The sequence below is a fragment of the Synchiropus splendidus genome, chromosome 2 (genome assembly GCF_027744825.2).
Source record: "Synchiropus splendidus isolate RoL2022-P1 chromosome 2, RoL_Sspl_1.0, whole genome shotgun sequence".
NCBI classification, from domain to species: Eukaryota; Metazoa; Chordata; class Actinopteri; order Syngnathiformes; family Callionymidae; genus Synchiropus; species Synchiropus splendidus.
The window spans coordinates 34,144,908-34,171,907 of NC_071335.1; the positions used below are offsets into that span (position 1 = coordinate 34,144,908).

Sequence of the window (27,000 nt, forward strand, 5' to 3'; positions counted from 1 at the left end):
CTACATTTGCCTGAGCGGAGAGAACAGACAGTGCTGGCTGTAGTGGCACACATTGTTTTTGATGCAATTGTGCTTCAAGATACTTCTGAATAATAGCTGGTGTTGGCATTAAGACACGCTAATGGATACTATAAAAATGAATTTTACAAAAACTAAAAAGGCTGTGTAAAACATCCTTTGTGCTTCGACTGCACCGGATTGTTAATGCACTAGAACACAGTGTTCTGCTCAGACTGGGATCAAAGAATTCTTCCCCTCACCGCTGTAAAGGTGAAAGAGACCTTCAGGAAACAGAACAGACTGTGACACATTAGCACTTCCCCATAGGTTCCACTGACTGCTGTCATATGAACTGGAAATGTCTCTGCAAGAATACTGCTAACACGTCCTAACACTACCTGATTATCCGTGCTGCATCATGGCACTTGAAGGACAACTGTCTTCAGTGAGTTTTCCTGAATTATAAGGCCAGCGATCCATTATTGTATCAATGCACATACTGTGGTCATTTGCCCCCAAGCACACAGGTAACCCAGAAAAAAACACAGGTCAACTTAAATAAAGTAAACTCAAGTCAAATGAAGAAGAAACATTTTTTAACAGAGGCCAACTTTGCTGTTCATTGAGGATGTGAATTTGGGGAAGTGTATTCAAATTCATTAATTCAGTCGACTGTACCATGGAAGCAGCAATAAAGGTTCATCTTTTTCTTTCTCTCATTGGTAGTTTGAAAAATGCTGAAGTGTTATGTAATAACGAAAACATTCTAAAAAAAATGCAGCGAAACTGCGTGCCATAACGGCATCACCAGGTGGCAGCCAAGACAGTTTCGACACAAACCAAAACCTTCTGGTCATGAAAAAGTCCAACCAGCAGCAGAACCAGTTGCTAGTCATGATCGTCAAATTTACTGTTGAGGAAATCGGATAAGCTGTAGGTCATGAATCAATTATTATATAAAAGTAAATATAATAAAATAACGTCTAAATATCATGGAATTTCATAAATAAACTCTGAAGTAGTGTTCTAATTCATTTTTAAAAACTGCTGCAACAGCTCAACAGTTTTTACTGCTGGGGGGCGACATCACTTGCTTTATCATTTATTCTTTCCAAGAAGTTCTCCGTAGTTGTTGACTATCACAAATTTGCAGTTGTCAAGTCAATTCATTGACTCACTACTGCAGCATCTCGCTGCCCTCGCGGCCCAGAAGGGTGAAACAAAAAACTTCTAGCCCTCTAGGGGGCGCTCGGCCCTATGGTTAAGAGTCACTGACCTGAGTAACTAGTTAAATATGCTTGCGACACCACTGAAGAATGTGGTGCATTGATCACACTTACCGTAATGATGAAAACAAAGTGTAATTAAAGCCTATTACAGGTAACTACAAACATCAACAACATGCTTTCTTCATTCCTTTTTTGGATTTCAATTGTTCTTTTTTAATGAGCCATAACCTGACTTCACATTCCAGAGAGAGAAGGTACAGTACATCCTTGACAACAGAACGTGAATGGAGGAGTATGTTGCCGCTTCGCTCAGTCATTGAAAAGCACTTTCCTTTCATTGATTTTTCACACAGAAGCCTCTCTGTATCGACAGCGATTATGAGGTTTGAACTGCAGCCATGACCTTTATCTTGTGGCATCTGACTGCGACTCGGCAGGAGATAATCTTTGGCTCCCTCCTACTTGCTTTCCTTGACAACTTCCTTCTCTTATTAAATCAATGCTTGACATTTCATTTATCAGCAGCGTTTGCAACACTCCCCTTCTTGTGTGCTTACAGACTCAGTCACTACGTATGGGCTTTTATGCTTTATGCACACCACACTTTGTAGAGAGACGTTGGCTGGAAAGTTGAAGCGCAGAAAAGACAGTGGCCGACTATTGGACAAACAAAACAGCCTTCAGAAGTCATCTTTACTTCACATATAACATTTTTAAATGCAGCTGAGCAGAATGCATATTTGAGTGCCAGTGTTTCTGGTGGATTTCCCTCAGTACACACTCCTCACTCGACAGTGCCAATACTGTCCTGGGGTTTCACTTCAGAGACCTTCCACTATGCATGAAAACGAATGCTCGGAATTTCCTATAGCCAACGCACACAGCCTCATCGAGGTCCGTAAACAGTTGCTATAGCGACGAGTCTTCTGGGCTACCTGGTTCTGCCATATGATTGGCCTGGACCCCGGCGCGTCACGCACACACACGCACATCAGCAAGGATCATGGACACGTTCTGACATTCATGTATGCATTACCCAAGATGAAGCGGAGGCAGCATAAATATTTCAAGAGACTGGGGTCTTAAGGGACTCTTTCTTGTTCTATATTATGACACAGCTAATCAATAGAAACTTGTGGAAGTTCCCCACCGTGCCACTAATACAGGGCTAAATCAGCAATTCTTTGTGAAGCAAGAATCTTTTTTGCTCTGTGTTTTCAAAGGGTCATCTGAGGCTGAAAGTCAGCTTTATTTGTGTTAACAGCGGCAGAGTCAGTGGTGGCACGTTGCCTCTGCTGCACCAAGATCGAGATGGAGAACACAGACGACTATCTATCTCTGCACCGACGGATCCAACTGGTGAGTCCTTCACTGCTGTTTATGGCCATGGAAGACCCAAACCAAGAATGGGTTCTGGAAAGCATGGCGTGGACTTCCTTAATCTGCTGAATGCAAAAATATACACTTTGAAATGCTTTTATTCACATATAGATATACTGTAAGCCAAAAACAAAGACATCACTAAGCAGCGTAATGTGAAATTATGCGGTCACAGTGACCCTGGGAGGAAGCAGAGAAGACATACGCTGTTATGATATGGAGTCAGATAAAAGGCAACAGCACTCTATTTTGCAGTTTATCCATCAAATGATGAAGCTTTTTGTACAAAATAGGTCCTGAAATGCAAGTCTCTTCGATGTCTGAGGTCCATTTGAGTCCGTTTGCTCGGGGGTCCGGGCTACATGACCGAACAAGTGAAGCCGCAGCACTCCTTCAGCAAGGACAGAGCAGAATTGTTGAAGGGAGGCGCCTGCGGAGCTCGTCTTGTTGGTAAACCTGACGTGCCAGCAGAGATAGTTGGTTAGCTCAGGTGACTATTGAACGACTTGACAGATTACACCATACGTGGTGATCGACTGTTTTGTTCGCCTCGATGGAACCCACTCGAAGACACACGGTACTGTATAAATACCGCCACCAGTGCACCAACAGACTTCACAGAGTGACTTTATATTGCCATTTCAACTTTCTTGAGAGACGAGGAAGTGTGTTTTTGACTGTAAGGCCCAGTGGAAAAGGCTTGTTCTTCAAAATGACCCATGCAAAAGGCTCTGTCCTTAATCCTCAAGCTCAAAAATGCGCACTAAACCCATTCTTAGCAAGGAAATTGAGAAAAGTACCTTCCTTACATTTGAGATGTGCTAGGACCTACCTTAGGACTGAGGAATACCCAGAATGCTTTGTATATTTTCAGCCAAAAAAATTGAATCCAAAGCGGCGAATAAAGCGAATTACAAATGTAAGTATTTTCTTTGGTGATGGAGACATAAATATTACTAAAACCATTGCCAATGTGGTGTGACAATAAAGAACATCTAAGTCTAGTATCTTGGCCCATTTTATGGACAATATTTTATAAATGTTCTGTCTGTAGCGGATAGTAGGGGCTTTTGTTTAAGACAAAATGCTCATTTTTGTCAGTGGTAATGTAGTTGTTTTATCAAGATAACAGCTTATATAACATGGATGTGCAGCTAGTGGTATAATGTGACTGGGTTAATGTCGTCTCCTGCAGTAGCAGAGTTCTCTCATGATAGTTATAGCTTGTGTTTATGACTCAGGAGCGATCTGCATTAAAGGGGTGACCAATGTCTAAGTCACACATGGCCCTTAAACACTTGGTTTTGAGGGGTGTGTAAGATTGTGGATTGAGCTAAAGACTAATACTGAGAACTTTATTGTACCGTTGACAAGACTGAGGACAAACTGAGGGAGGAAGAGAACATCTCCACACAAAAACAGTGACACAGAAACAGTGACAGCGCTCCTCAGATCAACGCCTCTGTTGCTCATTGCCAATATGAGAAGCATCACAAATTAACCAAGAAGTTTGCCAAAGCAACTTTACATACTTTGGTAATTGATACCATTGATCCGGTGTTTTTGTAGTTCCGCTCGCTCTTGCTATGCAAAACAAAGAACACGATTTTAACTGAAAATATCGCTTTTATTTTGAAGCAAAGCTACTCTATAAGTATGCAAGATCTAATCACTGTAGAAAACAATACACAATATGGCACCTTTAAATGTATATAAATAAATAACCTACTATTTTACAACAAAAACAATACAGTAACTGTGTTTTGACCTACCTGTCTTCCTGTTGTTCCTAGGGAATTTGGACTTCAGAAAATCTGCCATTTCTTTATCTTCCTCTTTCTCTCTGTTGATGTTTAAAAAAAATGGTTAGGGGGAAACATGCAAAACATATTCAGGTTGGAACACATGAAATCTGTTTTCACGTTTCAGAAATATGAAATCAGAAATATGTTTTAATAAATGCAGAAATAAAAACATATGAATAAATAGTTAAACGCAAACATTTTATTTTTTTGCCACCATTTTATTATATTTAATGTATTCCCTCATTTACACATATATATTGATTCTTTTCTATATTTAATTTATTAAAATATAAATTAAGTGGTTATGTTTTTGTCCCTCAAAGACATTCTTTTTTCGAATCTCTTCAGTGAATTGATAAATTCGTCCTGAACTCATTGTTAGTTTAGTGTGTTTAGAATGGGGAGACGATGTGTTGCTCATGTAGAAGCTGCCGGTGGTGTGTTGGTGCCATGGCGCCTCACAGCATATCAATGCCGTTGGCAGCGCTGCAACACTTTTAATGGGTCACGACGGGAGGAATTAGTGGCACACGGCAAATCTCTGATTACCATATTCATTAGGATTGTTCTTCATCAACCTCCTCTCCTCCTCCTCTTGGAACAGACGGTTTCATAGCGTTCCCATCCATCACCAATTAGACGAGAGGATTTGCTCATTCTCCAAGCTTAATCCTCCTTTATTCCACTGACAGGCTGTCAGAAGTACCTGAGACGCTCAAACTCCACATCATCCACCAGGAAGTCTCTGGTCTCCACCAGCTTGTGAATCTTCTCCAGGAGCTCTTCTTCCTTTTGTCGGTCCTCATTAGACTTGTGTGTGTCTAGAAAGAACAACACAGCACACAGAAAACAGTTCTGAAAAAAAAAATACTCATACAATTTCACAACGATTTCCACAGTTCTGGAAATGTTCCCCAAACAATAAGGACAAGCAGGAAGAATTGACTTTATAAAACATAACATTCACGGAAATAAATCTTTCATGTGTCAACTTCTTTAGATAAATAGATCAATAGTTTTAGTTTAGGCCAGGTTTAATATATTAAACCTGAAAAAAATGCTAGTCAAATGAATCAAAACTCAGAGGACCAGAGGAGCCATTTGACTGCTGCTCTGCACAGCACAGCTTCAAACAAATGGCCAGTCACATGCCAAAATACATTTGGACAGAAATAATGACATAGTAACTTATTACTCTAAATGATTTAAGAATGAAGAAAAAATTGCCCCAGGAAAGGCCACTTTTCTTGTACAGGAAAAGGGGCTGTTGCCCGCTGCATGCAAACAAATATAATTCGGCACTGCAGCCTTGTTTTCGGAACATGAGGTCCCTCTATTCCATCCTCACTGTAACACTTGTCACTAGGATAAAATGTCCATGTATCTATTGACACAACCATGTGGGTTTTATAAGGTTTATACAGGCTTTAGCACCGTCAGCATGTCATTTTAAGAGCCCCTGACCACAGCAGGACAGGGGCCCATTAACACACGAGTTTGAGTGAGCAAAAGCTATAGACAAATACTACCGTATTTTCCAGACTATAGAGCGCATCGGAATATTAGCAGCACCCACAGAATTTCAGAAGAAACAGATCCTTTTCGTACATAAGCCACACAGGTCCATAAGTCACGGGTGCAGTGGTGCTGTCTGCACCGCAGAAAATGCATGAGGGTCACTTCTAGTTCTAGTTTTGAAAACTGTGTCCAACATCGAGACTAACTCGTAAAACAATTTCGGCAATGTTCTGAAATTGAATCATGAATTCATCACATCTTAATTACATTTAAAGTGTTGAAAACAGCGCAATTTGAGCGCTTTAAAGGTAAATAAAACGCCTGTCATGTCATCGGTTTGATGTGATGAGGCTCAATATTTTTGCCAGCATGATGATCTTTAGACTGTAAAAATGAGGGATGCTCCGAGAGACAGGGAGAGCATTCACACTGCAGAGGAACCAGCGATTTCACCTTCATGAGCATGGTAAACTCTCTGTGCTTCGTGTTTTAAATAGCATATTGAATTTGTGGCGTTGGCGCCTTTTAACGTGCTGGTGCTGCAGTATGAAAACTTTACATGACAGACTGAAAAAAAACTCCGTAGTAGACATGCCGTTGCCAAGCGAGCGGCGATTCGGCAGGGAAAGAAAAAGGAGTGGACTCATCACAAATCAGAGCGCCGGCTGTCACGTGATCGGATTTTGTGATCGGCAATGAAAGGCAGCAGCTCGCCATTCACTGAACACGCGGAGAGCAGCCTTTCATAATCGGTGGCCGATCAAGTTGCGGCTTATAGTCCAGAAAATACGGTACTTACAGATCACAACTACAACATGAGACTGGCATAGACCATGTAGCTCCACCTACCTGGTACTGAGACGAGTTTGTGGAGTTCTTTCTTCAGTCGCGTAATCTCCTTGCACAGCTGTATGTCATCCATCCTGCATCGGCACATACAAACATAACACACTGTAGGGTACGATTAAAAGCATAATAGCTTTTGACCCATTTAAGGTAAAAGCTGTGACATCTATTGAAACCACAAGTGCTTTTGAACCACACAATAGCTTCAATCCTTCAGAAGATTTATGAATACTTTTCTCAAAATTAAGGCTCCGATTTAGAAAAAAAGTGCAAAAAAGGGGTGATAACTTCGAAAATAGATGACAAAAATCACCTCTGAGATTATCTAAAGTAAAACACTGAGAATTTCCTCACCAAATTTTCCGTACGCCGGAGTTAAACCTGACCATCCTGGTTCTGCCAAGGTTCCTTTACAGTGGCTACAGTGTAGTTCATAACATAGCTTTGTACAGACGGCTTGTTGTGCACTCACATATATCGGAGCTCGGACTCCCTCCGCACCAACACGTCCCTGATCCGCTCAATTTTCAGGAGCTCCCCCTCGATATCATCCACGGTGATGGTCGAATCGGCCATGGACACCACATCGTCCTCTGGAGGAGGGACTCTATCTGTGGGAATATTTACATCGTATTTACTTAAAGACATCAAAAGACACTTGGCCATAAACTCCCATATATTAGCAGCAGCAGTATCTCCAGGTAAATACAGCACACAAACTGCATGGCAGCCTTCTTTTTTACTTTGATATCTTTAGGAAAATATACTCTTTTGAAAAGTGACTTTCAAGTACTGCTCTCCACCCATTCAAACAATATGCATTGGAACTCACGCATTAGATCTTATTTATTAAATAGCATTAAATAGTTACATGCTTTATTAATAATGATAAATGTTTTTTTTTTTTACTCTGGTGTTTGTCATCAGGTTCCAGGTTGAATTTTACGGGGAGTACATCGCAGGAAACACTGCTTTAGACAACCTTTGCCTATGTATGAAGAGTGGGGCGTCAGCAGGTTCCATACGTTGATACTAGACTCATTTTTGGTAGTCTGAACCCAGGCAAACACAAAACCAACAGTGGAAGTCCAACAGCTGCTGTCTTTCTCCTGCAGTCAGTGCCATGCGTCTGACATCAGATCCAGCTGCAGAGGCTTTAAGGGGCACGGATGAGTCATCTAGCGCCTTTACAGCCTCTGCTCCTCACAAACATCCACGCTGGTAGTGACTCTAACCCTTTTATGCCAATTCCTTTTGCAACATTGATTATTTTCAATTGAATTTTTGGAGGTTCCGGATGACAAAAATGTTGAGCAGACATAGCAGATCCTCTGCTAAAATGCCAGTTTTGGACTGTTGTAATGTAGTGTCCTCCTGGGAGCGTCAAAACTTTCACAGCTTTGTGGTTGCAGCAACACCTTTTTGAGAAACGGTAGCAGCAGCACACGACTGAAAAGAATTGCAGCATGATCCTTGTTGGACAGAAAACTACTGACAGTGACCAACACAGGCTTCTAACCACATGCCTCTTTATTCCCACAATTAATGAGGTGGGCTGAGTCATAAACGCTCTGTTGTTACATCAGAGTGTGGAAGCCAAAAGGTCAACACCTGTGGAAATTCAGTTAGCGCCTACATCCAACCCGCCACCGCCGGGCAACAGAGACGCAACACACCGTCACAAACATCCAAACACTTCACGTAAACTGGGCTGTTAAAAACACCCAGGAGGTGAACACGGGGGTAAGTCACTCGTTCATTGGTTCACCTGGCTGCGCGTCGCCTCGCTTCCACTCGCTGCTCTCAACGGATCCGTACCGGTGACACGATCGCTGCTTCTCCATCATCCGAGCAGCGCCTCGCCTCCTGATGGTGCAGCTTTGTGCTCACTCACAAGCAGCGATGCTCAGGCGCTTCTCCTGGATCGTTCCTGCAGGTGTGTTGGGGAAGATGATGGAGAAGAAGTGGCGCTATCTAGTGGTGAATGAATATACTTGAATTTATGAAACATACAGGGAGAAGCAGCCAGGCAAGCTTTTGCTGTTGTTTTTATTTTCTCTTCTATTTTAATTTTATTTAAATAGAAAGATGACTAGAAAAAAAATGAATAGGTTCTTAGTTAAGATTAAAGAGATGAGTATGGAAGCCCATTTCTGCCAGGTAAAAAAAAAACTGAGAAAAAAAAAGCAAAAAAAAACAACTTTTTTTTGCTTGATGATTTTTATTTTATTTATTTATTTATATATTTTGCTTACTGTTTTTTTTCTCCCACATTGCAAGAATAGGCTTCCATAGATGAGCGAGTACTTCACTGTATAAAATGTTTCTATCCTGATTTTTTTTTTTTTTTTTTACTTAAGCATTTCCCTCCACCATAGATGTTTTGGTTGTGTGATGACAATCTATGACGTGGTGCGCTTAGAATTGGTGTAATTAAAAATTATCCCTGAAAAGTGTAATTACTTATGTGTGAAAATAATTACTCGAAATGAATCAACTAACCAAAATTAATCTCTCATCATCCAGGCACTGATACAAACTGGTTTAACTTTTTTTTAAAATCTTTTCTCACTTCATTCTGTACGTTTCATTTTTTTTGGACAGATTTCAATTGTCACTCTAAGACTTAAAGTAAGGATGATAGTGCTCAATGAATGGCTGCACAAAGACTATACAAGACATGGCATCATTGTTTGTAATTTAATGTACGTCAGCATGTTTTCTTTTTTTTTTCACTGAAGTCCTATGGAGGAGTGACGCGTTGTTGCGCTTGTTCATCGATGATTTTCATATCTACATGTTCGGGTTGCTGGTAGGATATAAATGACTTATTCACACAACACTGCTAAAACACAAGCTCACTGCAGGAAACTAAAATACTGTTTATTTTTCGCATATTTACAGACAAGTTATTATTTACAACTTCATTTTTTTGTGCAATATAGATTATGTGCAAAATAGAACATTCAATCCACGATTTTCAACAGATAGCAGATGGCATAATATCAGGAGTCACATTCTGAACGCTAAATCAAGACCTTAAAATGATTTTTTTCTTACATGGAGGAACAAAAAAACAGAAGTACAGCTGTACCAAACAGCACCTTTCTAACTGAAGGTGTTGACATCGGAGCATTGTTTCATCAACGTGACAATGTTATTGCAGTTTCCCCAAATATCACAGAAGATACACTTTTTAGCAGGACACCTCTTCATTTCATGTTGGCATGATTCAGCTCCAGATACGAAGATATATGAATGAGTATGTGGTTTTAATCTCACCCACACAAAGCCACAAGTACAATCACATCAAAGGGTTTTCACATTTTCACAACTCTTTTTTTTTTAAACAGCTCTTGTGACAGACAGGAAAAAAAGATATCGAATGATTTCATTGATGTCAGTTTTTGCATCAGACAGAACTAATAGTTTTATGAATCGCAGAAGGTAAAGTGTTGTTTAAATAACTGACATTAGTATTATTTCAATGAAAACGCGCTCAGTTGATTTAGGAATTTTTTTTTCAGTGTACTTATGTAACATTTTGGCCCAATGCCCTCCAGCTAAGGGCCAAAATGTTCAGTGCTGATACATGTCATTTCAGGTACAGCACAGATGAATCTGGTTTCAACCTCAAAATGGTTTGAATAGTTTAAGGTCAACTGGAATTCAACGCCTCACATGAACCCTTGAGAAGAGGTGGATGAGTGAGAGTCATGCCAGCATGTTGTTGGTTTCAGATGACCAGATGGCACGCGTCATGGATTACAAAAAGTTCTGGGGGAAAACAGAGGAGGAACTTTGCTCCCTAGAAAGTTTTTTCTTTTTTTTTTTCACATGAGACAAAAGCCTTTGCAAGGTAGGAGCGGTTTGTTGTGTCATGCCATTTGTCACCGCTCCAGCTCTGATTCCTGTCAATGAACAGTACCAGGAATAGTGGCCAAACCAGAATTCACAGACTCAATGTTTTCAACGTCAACCACAGGAATCCACCCACTCTGCATTTTAAAAAATAGACTGACAGTGTTGTGGGGTTTATGACACTGTCAATTATTCAATCCATATCTACACCCACTCATCGATACAGGCACAGCTGGTCATAGCAAAATTGGTTTCAAGACAATGAAGTTGAAGGCATGGATTAACAAAAGCCTTGAATTATCTTTCAACTCAGGCGTTGAAGGGAGACAAAAACAACGCTGCCATGACGGTGCACAATAGTGATGAAAGAGTGATGCTCTTCAAAGAGGAAACTGTAAAATGAAGGCTTCATTTAGACACTTGCGATGGCGACTAAATGTAGACTGTCAGACAGGAAGTGCTCCAGATGCGACACTGTGTGAGTTTTTATTGTCTGTGTTAGTGTTGTGCGGCCCATAGAAGCACGTCCTTGTTTGTTGTTTTGTGGCCCAGCATTGTTGGCTTTTGTCTCAGCCCTGTCACACACCTGTGGCCCAGCATCAGTTCAGGTAGTTCATTCTTCTCAGTTTCGCCAGACGGAAAACTTCAGGAGCAGGACGGTAAATAACATGAGTCGGTGCCAGCAGAAACGGAGCGGAGGTCAGCTGATGATGCCAGAAAATGTGTTGATTGGAAGAGGAAGTCCTTTGTTCATGTACTTGCTCAGTCCAGACTTCTCATCTCCGACGGCGACTTTGGACTGAAAGGTTTTCTGAACGCTGTAGCTGGGGTCCACGCATGGGAAGATCTCGATGCTGACAAATAAAGAAGTAACTGTTACATCACTTCTGACAACACCAATGGATTGCAGTAGAAAAGACGCCACACCTCTGCACATGTTTGTAGGTCCTGCGACAGTCTCGATCCAGAGTAACTGTGATGGACTGACCCCCCATAGCGCAGATCTTAACTTCACTGGTCCGAATCTTGGGATTCTACACATAAAAAAAAGAAAGTTATTAGTAAGTGAACATTTCAGTTAGTGTCACGTAAACCTACCGGGGAGATGTTTTTTGTTTTTGCAGGTTGATCTTTCAGTGTCACAGTTAAGCAGTTCACATCTGGAAGAGGAAGACAAGTACACAAGTTACTAATGTGCGAGGAGGAAATGCAAAGCTGGCATTGAGGCGAACCTTCATCGTCCTTAGCCGGAATGGCATCAATCTGAACAGCAGACGTCCTCACTGGCATCGCTCGGTTAGTGTCTCTGCCACTTAGTTTGGCCTGGACACACACGTACACACACTTAGCATCTTAAAGCTATTAAAACTGTGCAGAAAATAAAGAGATTTTAGAAGTGAAAAAGCTACCTCTTTATAGCATAATGTGGCAACAGCTCCACACATGTCTCCCGCACTCTTCCTTTGCTTTTCTATTTGGAAGACGGAAATAAAACCAGTTCAGTTCATGCACATATAAGGCCTATAAGGAGAAGTAGAAATGGAAATGTTGGGACATTTTTCTCCCAGTTCACCTCTCAGTGACTTTGGAATCAGATGAAAATCTGGAAAGACCAGCTCCACATGGGTGAGAAAGACATCCTCCACAAGACTGTTCGACGTGCAAATGATCTAAAAGACAAAACAGAAAGGGAGCGTCCTCATGTTACTCGTGATATTAAGAGCTGCAAAAAGAGAGACAAACTATACTTTGATATGAAGAGGAGAATTCAAATACCTTGACAGAGTATATGGTGAAGTAGACCGGCTGCTGGCCAGCCCGAAGGTAGTAGGAAATAGCATCAGACACAAAGGGCTCTTTGGGTTTCCCCAGGGTCGTCGGTTGCTGTGGCGAAAGAGACAAATTGTTCACTACTGCACCACAACATCATAACAGACAACATGTTTAAATGTACATATTTACGAGAGCACCTCAAGTGAAGCCATTTTTTGTGGAAAAAAAAACAATTAAAATTAAACAAAAAATGAATATAAATAAATATATATTTACAAAGGCCTACCAAGATAAATATGCTATTACAGATGATTTACTATTCAAGAAATATTCAAGAACAAATACGGTTCAAATATATTCCTATATTTCCTCCGACATACTGTGTGAGAATGACCATTTATACAGTGAATTCACAAGCATAAATGCTATAATAATAATGTGTAGCACAGTGCAGGTGGGTCTGGACTCTTGTCTTTCTCTCAGCCACTGCTCATTGAAACACCAGCCGAGCGAACGGGTCGGGTCACGTGGGTCACTCGGGTCACGCGTCACTGATTGACAGGTCTTGGACGGCGTAACACCGTTTTGTTGCGCTTATAGTGAATCACGCAGCTTGGACAAGCAAGAGTCGGCTTTAAATGTACTCCCTTTCTCTCCAAATCCTTTTAAATACAGATATTAAAGCTATTATGACCAAAATCGTGCTCACGATTAATGAAGCAGTCCAAAGCAGAAGCGCTCTCTCACCATTGTAGTAAGCTGGGGGAGAGTGGCTCCCAAACTTTTGACGTTGCAGTTGTACCAAGGGTCCGCCCGGCCCAGGTAAGAGCCAACAGTGCAGGGAATCCTCACAGACTGATGCTTGTTCTACAAAGGGAATATTGTGCGGTGAACTGGATGAAATGAGAAAGCATGACCCAACCTCAAGTGCGGGAGTTTCCTCAACTCATCGCAGCGTTAAGGTGAATGACAGGGTGCTATTGCTAACACATGGTGAGAGGACACACGAGATTAATTGTTCATGACAGGCCACGCTGTCGTGTGGATCAGTTCCAATGATTAGCTCAAGGGCTTCCTTTGGCGAAAGGTCCCTAGCAACAGCTGCTCTCACGCTCATAGGCGGAAAAGCCAATGCTGGTTTTGATGAAAAGATTCAGAAAGCAGGATGAGAGGAACAGCGCTGAAGGTGGTCAGAATATAAAAAACACGTCACGATACATTTGCCATCACGGACAGCCACTACGTTCACCATAAGCCGCAGCCTCCTTGTCACATGTCGGGAACTCATTGAAGCACTTTGATAAGAGGAACACAACTTACGTCATGAGAGACTGGGGCCGAGCAAACAGGGATGTAGTAAAACTGGAGGTTGGCTCTGACTGTAAGAAAGAGCCGCCGTGCTTCCCTTTTCCTGCCAATGCAAACCAAGACTTGTCACCGACCATTAACCATCATCGGCATTCCACTTGATGTTACAAAACCATGCTGACACTCTACGTGTCAACACCTGTTCGAAACTGTTTACTACTATGTAATCATGATGTCTCTACTGGCTTAACATGTCAATGTCAAAAACACTTCCATATCAACCTCAGCATCATTTCTCTGCCTTATCTAGACCGATGAAGAGAAAAAAAATACCTCAAATAGTAATAGGCTTCGGCCAGGCGACCCAGAACTCTGTCGTCTCCCATGACGACTATTCTGGCCGTGGAATTCCTCTGCATTTTGGGAAAGGGGTTCTGCGTTGCACCATTTCCTGTCCTCCTCTGTAGAGAGAATGGAAGACTTCCTCTTCGCCCATTACGCTCTCGGCTATCCGGCGTCTCCTGCATCAACACGATGGGGTGGGTGGGTTTCATCTTCATCCCGCCACGGCGGCTCAACTTTGAATCTCTAAAGAAAAGATTCATAATGATGACCAGCTGAAACTGCTGAAGTGAGTGTTAGCAACAGCATCAGTTCACTTGATAAAACCATCGTTTTTGTGTGAATGTTTGCTTCTGGACTCCAGTCTGGTACCGTTTCCCACACTAGTGACCAGCTGGAGGCAGAGATTGTGCATTCAGTCTGTCTTCAAATATATCTGAACTGAAGGGTGCGCTGTCGTTACCTCTTGCCAAGTGCAGGAGTAGAGCTGACTGGAGGCTCTGGGAAGGACATGTTTGGCGAATCCAGACCAGGGGGCAGATCTCCTACAATCCCGCTGTCATTGGACAAGACTGAATGTCGTGCCTCAGACACTCTCATTTCATCCATGTCGCCGTCATCCTGGTCCTGGCTGAGGGAGAAGTGATCCGTGGAGCTTGATCGCAACCACCTGCCCAGCTCTCGCCCTGAAGCATGTTATGGTGAACTTACTCAGTGGAGTTGAAGTGAGGTTACAATATGATTTATGAATACAGCACAGACTTCTCCCGGCTAAGACGAAAGAATATTTTTTCTGGGCTGAACAGATGTTGAGGTAGTTGTGAATGGTTATATGAGTTAGTGAGAGGTTTATGAATGATTTTCATTTCACTATTATTGTGAGGCAGGCGTTCCTGTCACTGCAGAAGGTGAGAGATGAAGCTGACAGTCATTTAACTTGATTTAACACTTGAATATAAGTGTTAAAACTTTTAGTCATTATTTTTATTGCTCAATAAGTATCAGTTAAATTTTCCCCAAATAAATACATAAATAAATACACAATAATAAGTAAATACATATTTTTTTTATATTTTATTTATTTATTTATTTACACTAGAAATGTGTGAGCAAATTAGACATGAGAGTGGCTAAAATAAAAGAGAAGAATTTCTGGTTACGCTCAATAGAGGCTCCCCTACAGGCTGTTGAACTTCAGTGCTGCCTTCACGTGTGTGTGAGAAGCGTATCAAAACAAGAAGCCACAAACAACCTACACTGTCTTGTGACGTCTGTTTAGAACTTAAGTGCTAGTTACATATTGAAAAAAAGCTTCCAGGCCGAGCAAAAACGCCCTGAGCTCAAAGCTACTTACATAAATCGAAGTCATTTGTCCACATGTGGAAGCTCATCTCTGGGTTGGGCAGCGGGCAGTCGTGCAGTGATCCACCCGACACACACTCTAAACACACACATGGGCTTGAGACAAAGGCGAAATGTAACACAACAAAGCTTAAAACAAAGGCCCACAGCTTCCTCCCTGTCTCCTCAGCATCCCTCAGACTGGAAGACTCTGATTTAGGCCAAACTTCTTGTGAAGGACGACCCTGTTTTTAATATGCTTCATTCAAGCATGACCATGAACATGCACAAGAAATGAACTGCAGAAAACACATTTCCCTGATCTAAAGTTACATCTAAGAGCAGTTTCACGCGTGATTATATAAGACTAAATGACCGCAAGACAAGACAACTCTTTTATGAGAAATTATCGTCTGGGTTGAAATGAGTCAGAGAACAGGCTGTGGGCCTTGTGGGTTTCCATGAGTTGCACTGCAGCTGCTGCACAGCGATCAGTTCTGTGTTTCCTTCTCATACCTGACTTGACGCCTGTGACGATTTTATCGTACAGCTGCTGAAGACGACTGCTCAGCAACCCCCTGTCCCTGCCGCCTGCCTCCGCGCTCTGCTCGACGGTCGCCAACACTTCCTGAAAGTGCGGCTCAACACACGCTTCCTGTAGCAAAACACACAAACACACGTGGCACATACAAAGGAAGGTAAATACATGCAAACAATACAGTTACAGCAAAGAAGCTCCAACTGCGCCGCGGCCTCTGCGGCAGACAACACATCTGCTGTGTCTAAACACCGCCGCTGAGAATGAGTGCAGCTGGATGTCTATCAACTTTTCAAACTTCTCTCAGCAAGTGATCATACGGAATATTTTAATTGTCATTTATGTTTTAATACAAGCAAATATACTGTTATATTTCCGGACAATCAGCAGCTACTTTTTTTCTCACAGTCTGAATTTAAATTCGCTAATCTGAGATTGGCTGTGATGTCAGAACTTCGGACACACGGGCAAAAACAACGCATTTTGAGTGCTTTAATTCAATAAAAGATGGGAGGAGTTAATGATTCAAGTTCAGAACATTGCTGAGATTGTTTCATGAGTCAGTCTCCATGCTGGACCCAGTAGTCAAAACTAGTCTAGAAGTGATCTTCATGCACATTTAAACCGGGTGCACCACTGACCTTTCTACAGCGCAGACAGCACCACTGCACCTGCGGCTTATATATACGGTGCGGCTTATGTATGAACTAGATCTATTTTCCTTCTTTATTCCGGTGCACTTTGTCGTCCGGAACACAGTCAGAATTAAAATGTTATCTTGCATACAATGTATGAATTAAAATATGCCATCAAACACCAGACTATCTCCAAAAAAACAAGCCCAGGTCCTCATTGTAGCAGATTCACTAGGAGAGAAATTCAATTCAAAACTGTATACTATAAATATTTGGCGTGTTTGAAGCTGCTTTAATACACTGGGTGTTTGTCACATTAAACTTCTTAGTTCTGAAGAAGTTTTAAAAGCCTCATATTCTTGGTTCTCTAAATCATCACCTGCACTAGGACCATATACATTTACAAGAATACTATGCTCTGAACAAAACAAAAGGCATTGACTCCAAAGGACAGATGCACAACATGTAGCCCCAGCTGCCTCACTTGCCTGAAGACCCCTGGCCAGCTCAGCAGCGTTGCACTCCTCTCCTAAAACGGCCTGAAGGGTGTGCTGCACCACAGAACACATGTGATCGTAAGGTGATACAAAGTCTTCGTATTCCGAGTTGGAGGCCTTAATGTCTCTCTTCAACCCTTCCGCCATCGCTCCAGTAAAGACATCTGGATCAGCCAGAACAAAAACCCTGTTGACAGAGCAGACTTGAGTCACCAATGTGAACTATGGCGTGACTAACCAAGTAGGCTTGAACACAATCGTCACTCACCTCTCCTGACATGGATAGTAGTCATTCTTTAGTCCCTGTTCTGCTACCACCATCCTCTGATACCTCAAACCTGCAGGTTAAACTGACTTTTAATAACAAGCCTTACACTTAGATCAGCTCATTAACGTTCAAAGCTATTCACAGGAGGAACCACCATTGGATTAAAGTTCTTAAGTGTTCATGACAGAATACTGGCAGACAGGATGGTCACTGGCAGATTCAACCATGACAGAGAAACTAGAGACTGTTTGCTCAAGAGACATGAGGGAATGTTGCAGCATAACCCAACTGATGGGTTCAGGCACAGGCAAGCACACACTGCTTATATGCTGTCACGCTCTGATGTTGCTCTGATCGACTTGCAACACAAAGCAGCGATAACAAGCACATTGTTCACTGTAATGATCATAAAAACGTCCTGTGAGAGGCTTCAATTCTTAATGTTCATTTCATGTGCCAGCCTCAACTGGGAATCTGAAAAGCCAGGAATACCTGGAACGGAGCGTTCCGCTTTGATCTGTCTGGTGTAACTGAGCCCAATGGCACAGTAGGGATGCGGAAGAATCAGCAGCCTCTTACAGATGTCGTACACCCGCTTATACAGCTCATCTGGAATGTGGGCCGTCTGGAATAACCACAAACAAAGAAGAACCAGTCAACAGCAACACTTGGAGAGGAAAAACCAAGCCTTTCGTTTACTGACACAGATCTGCTTATTGAGGAAGGGCAAAGACGCATGACGATATGCATGATAGTGACAGGAAACCCAGCAAGATACGGTACCTGAACAATGGCATACATGATGGTGTGGAGCAGCGGGAGAATGATCCCGCGATTATCAAACCTCTCCGCCTGCAGGACAAACAACAAACATGATCTGTATTGCATTGTGATGATCAAGGAGATAAGACAGAATCCTTCACTCTTTCTTCCGTTATGGTCCTGCCATCGCAATATGCTGTGCATTATTAAGAAATTACCTTCTCCAGCTCTTTCACCAGAACCCACACCAAAGACAAGCTGTTGGCAGGATTGTTTTTGACCTTTTGGTGGAGCGTCCAACGCAGCATGCCTGCTTGTACACACAGAAAAGAAATGAACACAGAAATTATTTCAAAATATATTACTGTGTTTATACACAAACATATATATATATATATATATATACACACACACACACAGTATACAGTATACATTGATGATTTTGTCTTGCAGTGAATTTATTACCTCGATTCAGGGTGTCCTGCAGGTCCGTCTCTTTTGGCAAAATGGCTTGCAGACTGCGGTAGAGTTCTTTCTCTGGCACTATTGGGTAGTTTGTGGCTACAAATGGGAACAGAATATATATAAATATATATTAATTGATATATTTGGATCAACTTTTGCATTGACTTACCCTTTGGCTCTGGGCTTTGCCAACTTAAACCATGGCAGTGGGCCATCGCTGATGAACATTAATGTTTTTCCCCTAGGAAAAAAAAAAAAGAATGGTGTCAATGTTCATGTATACCTCCACATAGTTCTTGACCTATATTGCTAAGAAGAAAAAAAAAAAGAAAGAAAAAGAACTGGATATAAAACGTTAAACTGTAAATAGTATTAAAAAACAAAACAAGCAACAAAAACAAAATTGCATTTTCTGTAGCAATAAAATATGGTCTGCCACAGGCACGATCTGGATGCATTTCCACAGTCAGAACCTCATTCTCCTGCCCTGTGTGTGGGAGTGCCAATGCCAAAAATGGGATGAACGTGATTTGTATTGACCCGGTGAAGGCGTGCAGAAACAACAAGCACTTGTATGTAAATAAACAAACAGATGACAAACAAATGTTGCTAAGCAGTGGAATGGGCCATGGTTTACATTGAAGAAGTTGCTGCAACTATTGGACTATCATAATATAAATCTGAGAATTCAGTTTCATTTATGAGTAATATCTTGTGCTCTACCGTTTATTTACTGTATGGCAATATGAAATTTGTGGCAAATATAGTGACGTACTTACTTCCATTCACACAGTCATGAATCATCTCCCTTAGATTCATTTTTATCTTTTGACCACAGAACCTACTTTTAGTAGACAAACACAAGCACAGAAATCTTTTGTCACCTTCGGGTGTCCTAAAATAGCACGTTCTACGCCCACTCCATTGCCCCACTCAATCACAAACATGACCTGAAGTAACATGGGAGAGAAACCTGGAACAATTCAAACGCGCTACTGTTGATGATTTTCTGTCACTGCTCGAGTGATGAGCCTTGCTGTTAAATTGTGACAAAGTAAGTATCTGTCATTAAAGTCCAGACACATTGTTCCTCTTTGATCATATTGTTTCTGTGATCTCCAGCGTAAAAACCACCGGTCTGACGAGTATTTTCTGATAGCCAGTACATACAGGCTCATAATTTCTATTCACTCTCAAGTCTGTGGCTTGGCAAGCCCTGGTGAGTCACCAACACCGCAATGACGAAGTAAACCCCCGCAAACAGACACTCTCACAAACAAGTGAAATGCTCAACAAAGGAAAAACCTAACAATAACAACAAATGAAAACTAGAAAACAGCCAGTAGTCAAAAAGACCAACCAAAAGGGCAATGTTTTTGTCAGTCTGTATAGTAAACAACTCAAAAAGTTGAAGCTGAAGCTCTGTTGAAGTGACACGTCCAGGAACAGCCAATTCAGAGTGTTAGGTCCCATTCTGGCTGGAAATGCTGTCAGGGTGCTTTTTCAGTTCTAACAGAAATGTTTCTGAAGCTGGAAAACTTCAGTGGCATGTCTTGCTCGGCATGATTTGAATGGCACATGAAAGCAGTGAGAATGAAGTTTGTGTCTTTTCGTGGATTTCTGAATGAGACTTGGCGTTTCAGCCACAGCCCACATCCGTCACACACATTCTCTGTCGGAGAAGTCAGACCCACATGTTGCTACAGTTCAACAATGCTGCACGATTAAAAAACAAAAACAAAAAAAAACAGGAGCTCTCATTTCCGCGGCAGCATGCTGCAGACGTGTCAGAAAACAGGAAGGACCTGACAGCGGCCTAGGGAAGGGTGTGCTCACTGAGCCATGGAGCTGGATCCACAATAGAAGAGGCCCGGAATGTGCGTAATGGGGAATTCCAAATGTAGAACAGTAAAGGTTGTTGGACGAACCCTGGAAGACGTGCTTGTTATGAAGACATAATTGAGGAAGCAAAACCCCCAAAATAGCCAAGAAGTTAGCTGAGATTGTCTTTTTTGTATCTTGTCGACATATGAACATTCAAAATATTCTTATCACAAAATCAACAATCTCAACTTCCCCTCAGCAAACCCAGTCTGTTTTGGGCTCGTCCTTTAATGTACAGCCAAAAGCAACCAACGTCATGTCCTGCTCTCTGTTGATTGACAGCTGGAGCCAACCAGTAGCAGGCATCCGACTTTCTGCCTCCTGATGTCATAATGTTTATATACATATAAAAAAAAACAGGGTTTTCACTGAACCTATAGTCATATAGTATCGGATTGATATCAACATATCTGACTCAACAGAGGGAAGCAAACTAGGGCATTAGGTTAGTTCCAGAAACAGCACAAGATGAGGAAGTTGACTAGATCGGGCCAGAACTTTCATGTGCAATTCATCCTCAAAAGAATTCTGGAAGCCTAAAAATCCAATACCTGTCTCATCACCTGCAAAGGACAGAGCAATTTAGCGCGTCTGAAACTGCATCATGACACCGATGCTTATTCACTCAATTGGAGTTGTTTTCTTGGCCAAACATGTGGCTTACTCATTCTGTGAGCCTCATTGTTGATTCAAGCAACATTTGATGGAATCTGAGAATAAAGAAAATACTTCCTCATGCTTAATTGTCTTGATATTTTTTCATTGGAGAGAAAACAATGGAGTACTTCCGTGATCAATCATATCACAAACACCAGCTGACATGACCAGCCCATTCAGCCTTCTCCGCCTTAAACTTATCTTGACTTTCCTCCCTGGTCACACCTGCCCTTTCCAGTAACTCCCTTGTTTTACATTTCAGGGATTCCAAGAGGATTTTTTGAAACCTGCTCCCAACCAGAAAAACAAAAAACACGAAAACCAACGCAGCAAATCAAGAAGCAAAGTAGTGAAAGTAAAAACGCAAGTTATTAAACAGTAAACGTAAAGTAATTCTCTCTCCAGTCAGCAGCCATCCGCTTCTCTATATGTCTGGGCGGAATGCCTGACTTGACTGGTGCGAGCAACAGACTTCAGTCATTATGATGTTTTTTTGGGGGGGATTTTTACATGAGGAACACGCAGTTTGTATCAATATTTCCACTTCGCAGAAATATGTTCATGATCATGAAAGATTTCATCTTTAAAAAGCAGAGGTGGTGTGCAATGCTAGTTTGTTGTCGAAACCCTGACATGTTAAAACAATGTTAGATCGACAGCTGCCATTCAGAAGGCGCTGAGCACAGATCAATGTAGTTGGATTGTAGGGATAGTGATAGATCTACTACACACAATAGGAGCTGATGAGTACTGGACAGAGATCAAGGGAGGTGAAGAGTAGAGTGCAGGCAGGGTGGCATGAGTAAAAAAGAAGGTTAGGGTGTTAAATGATAGAATAGTGGCAGCCAGAGTGAAAGGGAAGCTTGACAGAGACCTGCATTGATGCTCAGGTTTTCACTGAGAATGACTAGGACGGTTTTTATCTGATGGTTGGAGGAGGCAGGAACCATATTGGACAAAGACTGTTAGAAATGGGAGTAGGACAACAGGACAGGATGAGCAGGATAACAATGAAGTTCATGAATGTCATCAATGGATTGCATCTATAATAGATAACAATGGATTTCAATCACTTTATACATCGCTTTCTATAAATATGTTTTCTGCACTTTTATAGTGATAAAGACGCTCCAGCAGAAAACAAATGAACATTGGAAACAGTTGGGCTTTTGCAAGAACAAAGTTGTTCTAAATAGGTTGCTTGTGGTTTGTTGGACTTGTAAAGGTGAAGTAAAATATAACAGCAACCAGACAAATCTCTCCAACCGACCGTCCAGGCACGTCCAGCAGCATTGATAAATACAACTGCACTGTTGTTTGGTCAGAGAGAGTAGTAGCAGGTTAAACAGTGCTCATTCAACCTGATGAAATGTTGCACTTCATTTTGATAGTTACCTTGTATCTGAAACAGAAAAGTGAAGGAGAGGCCAAACCTGATGTTTAGCCTCGACTTCAGTTTTTGTATTCATGTTCTGTTCAGTATCCAGGTCATTATTTCAGTTACACCGACTAGAATTATCGGTTTAAAAGCTCCAAGCGTCATGATAGTGAATCATTTGGAATCCTATAGTTCTAAATTCTTTATTTCCTCAATTATATCCTGAAGCTCAAGCCATTAATGGTTACACCCTTACCTCCACCTCATGCACCCTCACTGTTACAAGCCCACTTTTTCCAAAATGGCAGGTAAATTGCAATGTGATACATATCACGATAAAGGAGTGGTTATCCAACACATTATGATAAATTGCGATACTATAGTTTCAACAATATATAGTAATAAGAAACATCATTTTGAGGAGGGAACTCAGATAATGCAGTACAGTATTATGTGCAAGAAAACAAGTTTATTTTTATGACGTCAGTCCAGTTATATTGTCAGAGAAGTCAATCAGAAAAAGTATTTTTTGAACCCTGAATAAACTAAACTTAGTAACATCCCAAAACAAACTGGTGACTATGAATGTATAAAAACTTGTCCCCTACAGTACTTTTCATTCAATCTACAAAAGGCCCAGAGATCAAACATACATCAGAGAGCACAATCAATTCAATTCTTTGTGTAAAATCCACTCATTTCAAGGCTAAAAGCAGCTTTACTGAAAAGCACGATTGTTCCTGCTGATTCTCTCGCCACCTCAGGCTCAAAGTTTGTGCTTAACCAGTCAGCAGTGGAGCAAGCTGAGTGGGAGTGAGTAATTATCTCATAAAACTCAGGAGTAATTCTTAACGGAACTGGAATTCCCACTAAAAAAACATTCCTGGATACTGCCAAGAACACGGATGAAAATCGGAATCTGAACTTCTGTGTCTTTGGCGTGTTCTGTGCGTGGCTGCTCAGAAATCATGACACAACGTTTCATGCAAATCATAATGTTCATTACGTTCATGGAAATTTTCTAAATCCATTCTTTGGTCTACCGTAAGACAGAATGAATATTTTATGCATTCGTCTGTTTACTTTTTTTTATATATATATATATTCACTACTTTTAGAGCCTTTATAAAGCACCTTTTGAGGAATATTTGACACTTCCGTTTCTCATAAATCCAGCTAACCCAAATGTCAATAATTCCTGTCGCCGTACATGGTAAATGTGTTTTCCTACTGAGCAGACTTTTTGTCCCCAAAGTAACGACAGTCAAGTTTCATTGGTCTCAGGCTGCTACTGTAAGTAATCTGTGTGAGGATACGTGTACAGGATGCACCACAAATAGACACATAACAAAGCTAAAAACAGCCTTCCATGTAGTCAGGTAGAAAGCTTTGCCAAGAAATGTGGATTTGGGATTCAGATAAGTCCAAAAGGTGTTGTTAAAAGGTGATGTTAGTAGCATTAGCATTACTTGGGTACGAGTTAGCAGTGGCATGCAAGTTAAATAAATGTTGTGTGTTTATGGTTTATGGTGAAAGATAGCGGTCATTCACATCCTAGGGGAAGTAAGTTCTGTCAGGCAAACTCCCCATAAGAGGCTAAAAGGGTATCCATGTGACTGACAGACAGTAAAGGGGGTCATCCAGTTAATGCAATAACTGTGTGTCAAAGGTCAAAGACAAGCCGGGGTCTTTCCACCATCTCCTCTCCGAACACTTGGATTTTAAGAACACCTCGAGGGCTCCACAAGTTTCCCTTTGAATTTTACAGGTTTATTACCACTCGTGACTGAAACCATTGAAAAATAGAAGAATCTCAAATAAATACAAAAATCTGCCATTCACAAATATTTCTCAATAACACATGCAAAAATCTATTATATTTCTATTGTGGTCAGCCAGTGAGCCAGAAGTTAAAAGTAAATCCCACTAACTCAGAAAGCAGATGTGGTCCATTTTAGGAGGACGCCTGGAAATAGAAATGTAATTGGCCAGACAGATTCACTTCACTTCACTTCATCAACAGGTGCCATTTAATTTCTCTATTTTTCTTTTTCTTTTAAATTGATTAATTTATTTTGGAGCATGTTGGTGTTAGGAACATGGGTATTTATTACTTTTAAAAAAGACATGAATAAATGTGTTGTTCTATGTGCTGACACAAGGGAGTACATAGCACATGTACCATTGTCTCCCTGTCCTGGTGGAGCATCAAATGTTTAATAAATACATGAATAAAAGAAAGAGCTAGAAAAATCATGTCTAGAATGTCTGGAACAGACAAAACAGATTGCAAGAAGAGAAATTAAGCTTCAACTATGTCTTTGGGTCACTGGACATTGTGGGCTTTCCAGCCATGTTCAACTTGAACTTTTCCTTCTGCATGACCATGTACTGTTCCCAGCACCGCAACTAAAACTCTTCCAAAGATCATGGACTAGTTTTGATTTGGCAATCGCTAGTAGAAAAACCTGTTGTTTTACAGAGCGTGCCACAGTTTATTTACCTTTGCAGAATACGGCACCTGCTTCACACGCTTTTGTTTGGAGATTGAAATAGTTAGAGTCGTAGTCACAGCTTTGCCGCAGCAACCAGTTGGAGTTAATTCCTCCGATTTATCATTACTGATTTCCTCATGGTCAGCGACATGTGCCACCTTCAGCATGCTTATGTTAGGTGCCGGCCTGAGATTGTTGTCGGCAGTATGACAACACCGCTGCATTCAAGTGGCTCCCAAGCCTCCAGCAATCTCCAGAGGAACTGCAAAGGTTATCAGATTTCACTTCGGTAACTTTCCTGAACTGAACCTGTTTCTCCCTCTGCCAGTGAGGAATCCTTCCAGAGAGTCCAGTGTCAGTCTTATTACATAATCTCATTGTATCTGGTAACAAAGCCTCTGTACAGATCATAACAAAGATTCCCCCAAAACAATATAGGCTCTGTGTCAGGGAAAAAATATGACACATCATGATGTTACTAAAATCACTTTCTCGTGTCACAAGTTTCTCTCAAAACCCCGAATCATCGGAGCACAGCTCACAGACAACAAACAATACAAGACAGTCTTATAAACAAGAGCCACATTAAAAACATGTTCTGATTCCGTCCCTCTAAGTGTGTGACTATTATGAATGTGTGGCGTACTGCCAGGGATACTAATAAAGATTTGATTGAATAAACAAATGTCCTCAGTAATATAATATATAATACGACCTGTTTAAATGATTCAAACAATTCAAGAAATTTCATAGTTTATAGTTACTATGACGTTATTTCAAAAAGTTACTTTAAAAGATCAGATTTGTTTTACGAGGAGAAAGGGGGAAAACACTCTAAATTCCATGTTGCTAAATGATACTCTCGATTTGAGACTAAGCGAAAATGTGATCTTAATTTACAGAGAAAACTGCAGCTGCAGAAAGACCAGCAGTGTTATCGGAACTGAGTTATTATTTCAGGAGGCTAGAAGAAACAGCAGTCCGGTGCACTTTCCGGTGTCATGAAGCGATGAAGCGCCAAGTCAACAAGCTTTTTATAGCTCCACCTGGAAGTGTTCATTCACAAAACGGACAGCGAGAGCACACGTTTGTCTTCGCTGTAATCTGCTCCAGTCGCGTGTCAAAAGTATGAGTTCAATAACGCAAATTCTACGTTTTAACAACTCAATTTCAATTCAACAAACTACTTACGACGACTTGTACATGACACCTTGCAGCAATAACGTCTGTAGCCAATGCAAACATGATTACAAAGACACATATGTGCTGAAGACACTTACATTCAGTGTAGCTTGAAAGGCTCCGCAGCTCTCACGTCGAATTATTTTTGGACAATTGAACCGCGCCAGGTCGCACTCAGTTCACTTGTGGCTTGGCCCCGCCCACTCAGGAAGTAAATACGCGTCACAGCCAATCAGAGTTGCTCTGAATTTCTAATAAGTCAGGGATGATGATATCTTGATATTCCCGTTTATCAACGTACGTAATTATGTTGCAGCCTCACAACAAAAAGGGTTGAGTTCAGCGTGTGCCAACTCTGGAGTTTCCTATCAATCGAGGGTTTCCAGTGTCACTGTATAATAAATACGTCTGTTTTTTTTAGTATTATTAATTTGATGTGTTTTCATTGAATAAGTGAGCTGTATTTCATTTGGTCAACAACAACAGCTGGTTGACAGATTGCTCTTTGGGAAAGGTTTTAACACACAGTGCTTTGCTGGCATCATTTGTGTCTGTGAAAGTATTTTCTCTCGAGGTGGAGTCCCTCTTGACCTAAAATATAATTAGGTGTGTCTCTTACCGTAGAAAGTGGCACTTCCCGCTTCAGGGATCAAATGCTGTAAAAACATCCTTTGAGTTTACGGGATCAGGTCAGTTTGAAAAACTGTGCTGTGAAAAAAAAAGTCGTAAACACTGAAAACTGGAGTAGATTTGTAATAACATTCAACATAGAATTTCTGTGGTTGTTACAAAATTGTTAAACTTTTGCTTTGTTAAAATTTAAAATATTTGAATTC

The 27,000-nt window shown here is 41.2% G+C and overlaps 2 protein-coding genes across 2 annotated transcripts; both read right to left on the reverse strand.

The window, feature by feature from the left end:
- Positions 1–2,782: 2,782 nt before the first annotated feature.
- LOC128754588 (bMERB domain-containing protein 1-like) lies at positions 2,783–8,657 on the reverse strand. The gene is made up of 6 exons (XM_053857305.1): positions 8,547–8,657; positions 7,251–7,389; positions 6,782–6,855; positions 5,121–5,235; positions 4,382–4,452; positions 2,783–3,065 (listed from the first exon to the last, which is right to left on the reverse strand). Exons 1-6 carry the CDS (start codon positions 8,623–8,625, stop codon positions 2,968–2,970), a joined length of 576 nt encoding a protein of 191 aa, XP_053713280.1. The 5' UTR covers positions 8,626–8,657; the 3' UTR covers positions 2,783–2,967.
- Positions 8,658–9,649: 992 nt separating this feature from the next.
- On the reverse strand, positions 9,650–26,352 carry LOC128754073 (phosphoinositide 3-kinase regulatory subunit 6-like). The gene is made up of 21 exons (XM_053856400.1): positions 26,263–26,352; positions 18,738–18,809; positions 18,569–18,664; positions 18,322–18,413; positions 18,125–18,193; positions 17,834–17,966; positions 17,342–17,411; positions 17,065–17,260; positions 15,920–16,058; positions 15,417–15,503; positions 14,526–14,748; positions 14,054–14,308; positions 13,733–13,823; positions 13,160–13,279; positions 12,416–12,523; positions 12,213–12,309; positions 12,049–12,110; positions 11,872–11,962; positions 11,738–11,799; positions 11,567–11,673; positions 9,650–11,493 (listed from the first exon to the last, which is right to left on the reverse strand). Exons 2-21 carry the CDS (start codon positions 18,781–18,783, stop codon positions 11,340–11,342), a joined length of 2,298 nt encoding a protein of 765 aa, XP_053712375.1. The 5' UTR covers positions 18,784–18,809; positions 26,263–26,352; the 3' UTR covers positions 9,650–11,339.
- Between the last annotated feature and the right edge of the window lie 648 nt (positions 26,353–27,000).